The sequence below is a fragment of the Panthera pardus genome, unplaced genomic scaffold (assembly GCF_024362965.1).
Source record: "Panthera pardus isolate Hobbes unplaced genomic scaffold, ASM2436296v1 HiC_scaffold_16, whole genome shotgun sequence".
NCBI classification, from domain to species: domain Eukaryota; kingdom Metazoa; phylum Chordata; class Mammalia; order Carnivora; family Felidae; genus Panthera; species Panthera pardus.
The window spans coordinates 130,304,118-130,314,331 of record NW_026526721.1 but is presented as its reverse complement, the minus strand read 5'-3'; the positions used below and the strand labels follow the sequence as shown (position 1 = coordinate 130,314,331).

General features: G+C 49.9%; 1 protein-coding gene across 1 annotated transcript; it reads left to right on the top strand.

The window, feature by feature from the left end:
* NUDT16 (nudix hydrolase 16) lies at window positions 1-2,656 on the top strand. Its single transcript, XM_019436385.2, has 3 exons — window positions 1-193; window positions 292-561; window positions 1,296-2,656. The coding sequence occupies exons 1-3, from the start codon at window positions 56-58 to the stop codon at window positions 1,473-1,475; spliced, it is 588 nt and encodes a 195-aa protein (XP_019291930.1). The 5' UTR covers window positions 1-55; the 3' UTR covers window positions 1,476-2,656.
* Window positions 2,657-10,214: the final 7,558 nt, after the last annotated feature.

Here is a 10,214-nt window from a genome sequence, read left to right as displayed (position 1 = left end):
CCGGCCCGCCCACCCACGTGGGCCCTCGGGACTGCGGCTGGGATAGCGTCAGGCCATGGCCGGGGCCCGCAAGCTGCCGTTGGAGCAGGCCCTGGCGCTGGGGCCTGGCTGGCGGCACGCGTGCCACGCGCTGCTCTACGCGCCGGACCCGGCGCTGCTGTTCGGCCGCATCCCGCTCCGTTACGCCGTCCTGGTGAGAGGGGGGACGCGCCCCGCCCCGTCCCCTCCCTCTCCCCCTCCCCCGGGGACGCCGACCGGGCGCCCGGGCAACCCCGCTTCCCTCTCCCGCAGATGCAGATGCGCTTTGATGGGCGCCTCGGCTTCCCCGGCGGCCTCGTCAACTTGCAGGACACCAGTCTGGAGGCCGGGCTGAACCGCGAGCTGATCGAGGAGCTGGGCGAGGCCGTGGCCGACTTCCGTGTGGAGCGCGCCGACTACCGCAGCTCGCACGCCGGGTCCGGGCCGCACGTCGTGGCCCACTTCTACGCCAAGCGCCTGACGCTGGAGCAGCTGGTTGCGGTGGAGATGGGCGCCACGCGTGCCAAGGACCACGGGCTGGAGGTGGGGCCGGCCCGGGAACCCCAGCCCCATGGCCTCCCTGCCCCCCGAAAGCTGCTCCCCCACTTTCCTGGAGTAGCTGGGGCCTTGGGCTTCTTTCATCTGGTTGACTAGGCACAGCAGGCGTAGTCTGCCCCTTTTACTGACCTCTGCAGTTGTTATTTTGGAACATACCTATCCAAGACTCTCTTCTCCCCATAGATTTGGCTAAGCCTTGCACCCTTGGCCCGTGATTTTCTTGGGTGGGAAATGTGGCCTGATACTTTGTGGGGAAACCTTTGTCGTTAGGCTAGGGGAGTAAGGGGACAGATTGTGTATGGAGATGGTTCTCAAACTTGGGCAGGCATCAGAATCATCTGGGAGGCTTATTACTGACCCCACTTCCAGAATTTCTGGTTCAGTGGGGGAGAGAGAAAAGGACCTGAGAATTTGCATTTTTCAGAAGTTGCTAAATGGTGCTGAAATGACTGGTCTGGTGTATTTTTGAGAACTACTTGGTGTAGGGGCAAGCATGCATCCTGGAGGCAAAGAGCCACCAAAAGTTTAGTGATGTACGAAGGATTAGCATTTTTGAAGCTGAATAGCATGGCTTGGGTCTTTTGTCGGTAGAGAGATGGGCGCACTAGGTCCTCAGGCTTGGTTCTGCTGCACTGATAAGAGGTAAGACCTCTGAGCTGGAAAGATCTATCTAGGATGAGCTACCTGTCTCATTGTCACCTGTCTCCTTCCTTTCACAGGTGCTAGGCCTAGTACGTGTGCCCCTGTATACCCTGCGGGATGGTGTGGGAGGCCTGCCTGCCTTCCTGGAGAATTCCTTTATTGGAACTGCACGGGAACAGCTGCTGGAAGCCATCCAGGATTTAGAACTGGTGGAATCCGGCTCTCTTACAGCCCGTAAGATCTCCTTACCTCGCTAGAGGCAGCCCTTCGTGAACCCATGGAACCTGAGATGAGGACCTTGGTATTGGGGAAGGGAGGCAGGAACAGGGAAAGCTTTCTCTTCTGGCCCTGGGCCTGACAGATGATAACAGATTAAAAAGAGAAGTATGTGCAGTATGTTTGAGCAGACCTCCCCCCCCCACCCCCCCCCCCACCCCCCCCCCACCCCCCCGCAGTAACTCAACATCTGGCACAAAAATCTGCAGCTCATCTCAGGGACCTGGCACATTCTCAGAGCCTGCCTCCTCTCCGTACGTTTGTACACACATGGCATGGCAGCCCCCAGACATATGAATGTACAGTCTGTGCCTGCGTACAAGCTCACTCCTCCTCATAACCCCCATGTGCAGTTTAACAGGACGTGGCACATGTGGGGCCTGGCTTGTCACGAGAGCCATGTCCATGTTGGAGAGGAGCTTCTGAACCAGGGCAACATTTCTTCCCACACTCCTACATGGCTCTTCTCCAGGGTCTACTCCAGCCCATGCTTGCTGGGGAGGACAGAGAAGCAGAGGACCCTTTTTCCCCTTGAAAATGGTCGCATCCTTGCCCGGATGTTAGCAAAAGCGATATACCCCTGAAAGGTGGTAGAGGGTCCTAACCAACCTCCTGGCCTCTCATGAAACTGAGTGGAAGGGGTGAGAGAAATGGTTTGGTCTCCTTGGTTGACCTTGGACTTGAGTCCTGCTGTATCTCTTCCAAAGCCATCATCTAGGACCCTTTAGATCCGGGACATCAGAAGGGACCCAGCCCTGGTCTAGCCCTGGCTTACAGCTGAAGCACTTATAGCTAAGCCTCAAAGCCCTTCAGTTTTTTCAACAAATACTCTGAGGTATTGGAGATCTAGGGATGAGAGAGCCATAGCTCTTACCCTCTACAGAGTTAAAGGGCTCAAATGGCAAATATTTCAGGCTTCATGGGCTACATTGTCTTTGTAGCATCTGCTCAACTCTTATCATTTCATAAGTATCAATGAACATAATGGGCGGAACTGTGTTGCAGTAAAACTTTCTTTGTAAAAGGAGGTGTCCAGCCTGAGGGCAGTAGTGTGCCATTGCTTGCTCTAGAGAGGAAGATAAGTAGTCAGTTTAATTATATTGCCTATTTACTTGTTTCATGTATGTCAGTGTTAAGAAGGAAATAAAAGATTGATATAGGTCTCGCCTTGATATTTTTTTACTTTTCACCGAGGTGGTCTGGAAGGGCCCTCTCTGAAGAGCATTTAAGCTGAAGGATAAGAAGGAAGTACTAGGTAGGAGCGTGGGAAGAGTAGTCTAGGTATTCCAGGGAGTAGCATGTAGGGTACTAGGGAAGGGAGGCAGGTGTTAGGGTTCTGAGGAAGAATCTTGGCAGATTATCCCACATCAAGGGTAAGGGGATTAAACTCCATTTCTCAATTGGTGTGGCAGAGGGATATGCAAAGAATTTGCAGTCATCTTTAATTTACCAGAGCATGGCTTAGAAATGATGAAAGGCCAGTGTAATTAGGCCAGAGTAAGCAAGGGGATCGGACACCGGAGAGGCAGACTGGAGCCAGAGGATACAGGGCCTCCCAAGGCAGGGACAGGGCCTCCCAAGGCAGAGTCAGGGCCTGGTGGTGTGTGCAGCATGGCCTGGAAGGGGTAGGAAAAAGGAGTCGGTGACGGGAGTCTGCCACAGTAGCTCACATGGGAGATGGTGGTGGTCGGAGCCACGGTGGTAGAGGAGGTGGGCAGAAGTGGATGCATTCGAGAGAAGTGTTGGTGACCTTGACAGGCCCTCTGATGGACCGCGTGTGGGGTGAGGTGAGGGAAAAGAGGATTCAAGGATGACTTCAGTGTGTGCCTTAAGCTGTGCAAGTTGTGGATGGGAGGAAAGCCTGGGTGGGGTGGGGGGGGCGGAGATGGTTTTGCAGGGGACAGAATCAAGATCATTCTGGGCATGTTGAGACATAAACTTGTGAGTCCTCTGCATAAAGATGGTACGGCAGTTTGTCAGATGAGGTCAGGCAGGGAGAGAAAAAAAGAAGAGGGCTCAGGATGGGGCCCCGAGGAAGCCTAGGCCTCGGGGTTCAGGATGAGGGGTAGGACATACTGAAGAGAACCAGAAGTTGAGAGGAATCTGCTTGAAGAAAGTGAACTCTGCCAAGTGCTTACGAGAGTTTTAGTAAAATGAGGGACAGAACTGCCCACTGGATTTGGTAGCAGGAGGTTTTTGATGACTTTGGTGGGAGGGGAGCGGAAGGCAGCCCAGAGTTGGGTCGGTGGGTAGTGGGGGACTAGACAGAGGGAGAATTTGGTCCTGAAGGGCTGTGGAGAAATGGCCTGACACCTGGAGAGGGCTGCAGGGTCAAGGGGAGCATTTACAGCAGGAGACGGAGCATGAGTGTGTCGATGGGAACAATCGAGGCAGAGAGAGGCGGTGCTAAAGGGCCACAGTCCTTGAACAAAGAGGAGGGGTGGACCGTCCATAGGAGGGGGGACAGTCCTGAGGAGTCACAGGGCTCAAGGAGAAGAAGGGGCAAGAGTAGAGGATGAGGAGGCTAAATTAGTGGTGGGATGATCGAGTTTGACTTTCTTCTTGGTAAAATGAAGTGAGATCCACCCAGCCGGATATGGGTGATGTTCTCAGAAGGTACGAAGTGGTCCTTCATCATGGCATGGAAAAGCAAGTTGATGGGGGCACCTGGGTGGCTCAGTTGGTTAAGTGTCCAACTTCGGCTCAGGTCATGGTCTAGCAGTTCGTGATTTCAGGCCCCGCGTCAGGTGCTATGCTCACAACCTGGAGCCTGGATCCTGGTTTGGATTCTGTGTCTCCCTCTCTCTCTGCCCCTCCCCTGCTTGCTCGCTCTCTCTCTCTCTCGCACACAAATAAATAAACATTGAAAAAAGAAAAGAAAATTGATGAAAGAAACAGAATGGTGGGGCCAGGTTGAGTCATGAGTCCATTTACAGTAGGAATCTAGGCCCTCAGACGTGTTGGAACATGGGGGGTTTGCATGCATACACATGTTCCCATCCTCTCTGATCAGCTAGGGTGAAGCCCCTTGTGCTGACCCGGGGTTTTACAGAGGAGCGCAAAGAAGGGAGAGAGGCAAGGTGGTTAAGATGACATGTGCGAGAGAAACTGAACTGATGGGCTGTGGGGTAAGAGGTTTAATCTGGGTACAAAGGGAAGTGAAGGCAGGTGACTTCAGGGGGGTTAACATATTAGAAGTCTCGATGAGGTAGGACTCCACCATGGGGTGCAGTGGGAGGTGTATTTGAGCCAGAGAGGGATGTTTTTGAAATTGAGAGGTGGAGCCGTCACAGGTAAAGTCAAGATCCATGTGATGAAGCAAGAAACTGACAGATGTTGGAGAAGATAGTGTGAACTAGAAGCCACCGTCCTCAGTGAACAATAGGGGCGACCTAAAGGCCAGTGACAGCTTCCAGGAGGAGACAAGAGGTGTGACAGGGCGAGAGGAGCCTCCAGGAAGAGGGGCTTTTGCACAAGGGAGGGGTGAGTAGTGGTCTGGAGGGGCGGCGGGAAGCAGTGTGGGTCCCGTGGCAGTTCTTGGCCTTGGAAGGTGGTGGGGTGGGGAGCAGCTGCAGAGATCCGGCCTGGGCAGGTCTCCTTGGAGCTCATTCTTGGGTGTAATCTGGCCCAGGGTCTCACGGCCTACATGTAGCCTCTTCACGGTGCCGCATGGTACTCTGCTGGAGTGTTGCAGCGACCAGGTTGGCTTGCTTTTTCATTCACACTCGATCTCCTTATTTTTGTAAGTCTGGTGTTGTTGAGAGGGAGAATCCGTGGCCTTCTGTATCATCCCACACATACCCTCCCAGTCAGGAGCTCTTGTCTCGGTGAGCCATCCTAAAGGGTGTCCATCATTCTGTGGCTTGAGTGCATGTCATTTGCCTCGTCCCTCCAGTCTACAGGCGGGCCAGGGGTCCACGCAAGTTTCTCCCTCTGGTTTCCCCCTCTCTCACCCATTGCCATCCTGCTGCCGGGGATGAGGAGACCTGGGTATGGTTGCCCACGTGGGATGTCCTTGGCCTTGTGAAACCAGTCATCGGGCGGGAGGAAAACAGGAGGTTTCCTAGCAGTTGTCACCCCTCCTCCCCTTAAACTGCTGCAGTGACCTTCAGCCAGGAACTAGACCTGTTCCTTATCTGAAACACTGGCTCCTGTGGTGAGGGTTAAATGCAGCTGCACTTGGGGCATGGCTCTGAAGAGGCGTGCCCAGCACTATTTATCGGTACCTGATGCCATCCACGTTTCGCTCCCTCTTGTTAGCACGTTGCTCTCTTGGAAGCAGAGTGGCCCAGGCTGCCTCTCCTCCAAGCATGTTTCTGCTTTTCTCAGCGGAATCAGCTACATGTTCACACTTCTCAGTTCTGTGCATTTTCCTGGAGTGTGTGGCTGCTGGTGCTAAGTTAACACTTCTGGGCCCCATGCTGTCCCGAGCCAGAGTCTTGCTCAGTTATCAAGTTTCTGGTAAACCTATTTTTAGGCAGAAACATTTGAGGGAAGAGTAGCTGGTCCTTCCCAGTGACTTGGGTCCCCGGAGGCTGCTAAGTGAAACAGATTAAGGTAGAGATGGATAAGTGGGAGGAGGTGTTTTCTGCGAGTTTCAGTTTATTGCACAGAGAAGATTTCATTTGCCATACTTTCTACCCCAAACAGACAAAATGAATAGGAAAAAAATGAGAGGAATAAACATTTTACCTGTGATGAAATTAGCAGTCGGCACCAGAATTTGAATCAAAGTAACAGACATTGGCCATTGGCCCATCTTGGGGCAGGAGAGCAGGAGGTGGGGGTATTATATTTAAAACAGTTCTGAAGAAGAACAGGGGGCATGTGCCAGGGCACAGGAAAAAGAGAAATATCCACTGGATTTAAGGGAAACTCCCCAAACCATGTGGCTTCACCTCCCCTGGTCTTCCTACTTCCTATCTGACTCAGCTTGAATAAGGAAGTTCAGGATCCCTCCAGCAGTAAAGGCAGCCTGGCAGAGAGCTGAAATCACCTTTAGACAAAGCAACACTGGCAGAGGGATACACGGAAGGTCTGGCCCTGCAAAGGAAGCCCCTCACCAGACAGAGGGAGTCAGCGTGCAGGTTTTTCCCCCAAGTGCTCAGCTCACCCCCATGCAGAGACGCAAACCTCTGTTGCCCCCTCTCCTGCCACGGGTTCTGTTACTCTCCATAGGCATTCCCAGCTGATGAAGTGGCAAGGATACCCCTCTTTCCACTAAGGGAGATGACTCCTGAGTGGGTTTTCAATAATTATAAAGAACCCTTGGAAAAACCACAGTGCGGAAGGCTATTACCCAACAGCCCCAGTCGCCCACCACCTTCAGGCCACTGAGGACAGACTGATAAATGCACAGCCTCCTGTTGTCTAGGACTAATTTCAGGGTGGGGAATAGGCAAAGTCCAGGTAGACAGGGAAGCGGGGGCAGGTGCATCATCCCATGTTTGAGGGCCAAAGAATAGAAGATTGCCTCTACTTAAGTAAATAGGAAATTATGAGGTCTGTTCAAAAAAAGGGAAGAACCCTGGGTATAAATGATAAAGAGTGTGCTCTGGAAGATTTAGTCCAACAAAAAGAAGCAGGATTTGCTCAGGAAATAAAGAAAAACATGGACTCTGGAATGAGGTGAAAGATTAGAAGCAGCTGGCAGCACAAAGGAACGGATTTAAGGAGGCAGGTCTCTCCATTAGCTCAGAATTACACTAGAACAGCGAAGAGTGCCACCCACACCGGAGGCAACTACCACTGATGTCAAGAGCAGGCTTACAAAAACCACCTCAAATACAAGTGCCAAACAAGGAAAGTGACCAGAGCGAACCCAGGAGATGGAGAGATCACACAATGGAAATCCAGAGTATTGCTAATTGACAGAATGAAAATATTAACAGGCAGCCCATGGAGTGTACCACACCAAGAGTGAACCTGAGGCAAACTCTGGACCCTTGGGTGGAATGATCTGTCATATAAGTTCATCAATTAACAAGCGTACTGCTGGTGGGGGGTGTTGATCATCGGGGTGGCTGTGCATGCTTTGGGTGGGGGGCACATGGGGAATTTCTGTGCCTCCCTCTTAATTTTGCTGTGAACCCGGTACTGCTCTAATAATAAAGCCTTAAATATTAGCATGTAAAGTAAACAGTATTTTAGGAAACAAGGAAAAAAAAAACTCTTCCCTAAACTGAAAGAAACCCAAACCTGTGGATTGGCAGGACTCGATGTGTTCAGAAGAGGGAAATGAGATAAAAACTGAAAAACATTAGGATGGTGTTCTTCATTTCAAGACAATTGGAAGGCAGGAAAATTAGGTCACTTACAGTAGCAAAAACTTCCCATCTACCCAAACTGTTACTTAAATGCAAAACGTAATCTATCTGGGAAACAACAGAAGCGTTCTTGGCAGTCTCCAAGATGAATGAATCAAAGGGAAACACTAATGAGTGGGGAAATTGTGTAAGAAACTTGTGAGTGGTACCTCCTCTTAAAAGAGGATACATACTTAGTACTAAGTAATTGTGCTAACGATGGGTCTAAAGTAATACAAATGCTACTGACTGAAAGAAAATAGGTCTGATGTAAAAATAAAATAATAATTTGATTAATATGCTTGTCCCCAGATTGTAGACTGTTCTAAGTAAAAAGAGGGAGGAGATGAGAAGAAACATAAAAATATGCTAATTTTACTGGAAAATGAATGGGTACTGTTTGGTTTCTGAAGTTGATAATGACCTTAGATTGGATGAAAACATGAAATTTTAATATTTCAAGGGGCATGACAGAGCAATAGGATTCTGGCTGAGTGTGAACAGATGGGCAAAGACTACCAGGCAATTACAGTCAAAAAGCAAATAATTGTCATAATATTAATATCAAAATGCAGGGTCAAAAGCATTACGTGAAACTATGAACTTTTGTTTATTTTTGAGAGAGAGAGTACAAACAAGGGAGGGGCAGAGAGAGAGGGAGACAGAGAATCCAAAGCAGGCTCCAGGCTTGGAGCTGTCAGCACAGAGGCCAAGGCGGGGCTCGAACCCACGAACCGTGAGATCATGACCTGAGCCGAAATGGGACGCTTAACCTACTGAGCCACTCAGGTGCCCCTACGAATTCTTGAACCAATGAAGAGATTATCCACAATGGTCACATAACTGTCATGAATTTCGGATTATGCACAGCAAGATCTATGGGAAATGCAAGGAAGAACCGACAATATTTTTTGGAGACCACAGATATGTTTCCTCAGTCCTTGGCTGTGTTTGCTGCCTGGCAGGCTCTAGACCAAGTTCTTTTCATAAATTAACATGTTAGTCCTTAAAGCAACCATATGAAATGGAGACACTGTCATCTCCCTACTCCAAATAAAGAAACTTAGGCACAAGTTCAACAAAATAATTAATATACTTTGCCTAATAGATAAAGACTGAACTCTAACTTGAAGCAGAGAATATACCTTTAAGGGCCCAGGAAACACTTAGCAAGTTAGTTATTGGGCCTTGTAAAACCTCAGTAAATCCTCTCCAGTCTTGTACCCCCTTCTCCAAACTGAACAGAGTACATATCACATTGTGTGACCACAAAGTGATGAAACACAAAATAAATGACAAATTCTGATTTCTTTTTCTTTTAGGCTTTTTCATATCGTCTGAATCTTCTACACTATATATGTATTCAGTCATTATAAATGACTAGTTAAAAAAATAATTTTTTATGTGTGACTTTACAGAAAACCAGCCCCCCAAAATCTGAAGAAACAAGGAAGGGACTCGGGGGTGGGAAGGGACCCATCCCAGAATAGTGGGGGAATTTGTTGAGTTGTGGGGACCTACATTCTCCAACCCCAAAAGAGAAAATGCAAGTGGAGTCCTGAGGGAGCAGGTGTGGGTCCCTTGTCCCCGGGTCCCTGCTGGCCTGGGCGCTGCCCCTCTGGGTGGCTGGGGGTTGGGGAGCAGATGTGGGCAAGGAACAGCTCTCCAAGGCAGGTGGCAGTGACCCTATGTCACACAGCTGATTTTTTTAAAGGCCCGGCACTTGGGGCATCTAGGTGGCTCAGTTGTTGGGGCGTCTGCCTCTGGGTTTCCACTCATGGGATCCAGCTCCTCCTCAGGCTCCCTGCTGAAGCATGGAGCCTGCTTGGGATTCTCTCTCCCTCTGCCCCTCCCCTGCTCATGTTCTCTCTGTCTCTCTCAAAATAAATAAACATTAAATAATAATAATAATAATAATAATAATAATAATAATAATAATAATAAAAGGCCAAGCACTCAAGCTTCCTCCTTTTTCAGACAGGGGCAGTGCTAGTGCTTCCCGGAGATGTCTCTCTACATTTTCATCACCTCCTCTTTATTTATTTTTTTTTAAAGCTTATTTATTTTTTGAGAGAGAGAGAGAGAGGGAGAGAGAGAGACAGAGTGTGAGTGGGGAAGGGGCACAGAATCTAAAGCAGACTTCAGGTTCTGAGCCATCAGCACAGATCCCAATCCAGGGCTTGAACTCAGGAACTGTAAGATCATGACCTGAGCCAAAGTCAGACGTTTAACCAACTGAGCCACCCAGACACCCCAAATCATCACTTCCTCTTTAGTTGCTTATCCTCCAACCCTCTGGAGTTGGAAAACCATTCTGAGCTCAAGCTTACTGAGGATCAATTCCCACTGCCTTTCCAGGAGCCACTGCCCTCACCCTCCCTCAGCTCTCACCTGCCTGCCTCAGGCACGGTTTGC

What these genes read in the sequence shown, in the direction of transcription:
- NUDT16 (XM_019436385.2), top strand. Translation starts at nt 56, where the DNA reads ATGGCCGGGGCCCGCAAGCTGCCGTTGGAGCAGGCCCTGGCGCTGGGG. An exon ending in CGCTCCGTTACGCCGTCCTG is followed by an intron (nt 194 to 291) that starts GTGAGAGGGGGG and finishes CCTCTCCCGCAG; the next exon opens with ATGCAGATGCGCTTTGATGG. An exon ending in CCAAGGACCACGGGCTGGAG is followed by an intron (nt 562 to 1,295) that starts GTGGGGCCGGCC and finishes TTCCTTTCACAG; the next exon opens with GTGCTAGGCCTAGTACGTGT.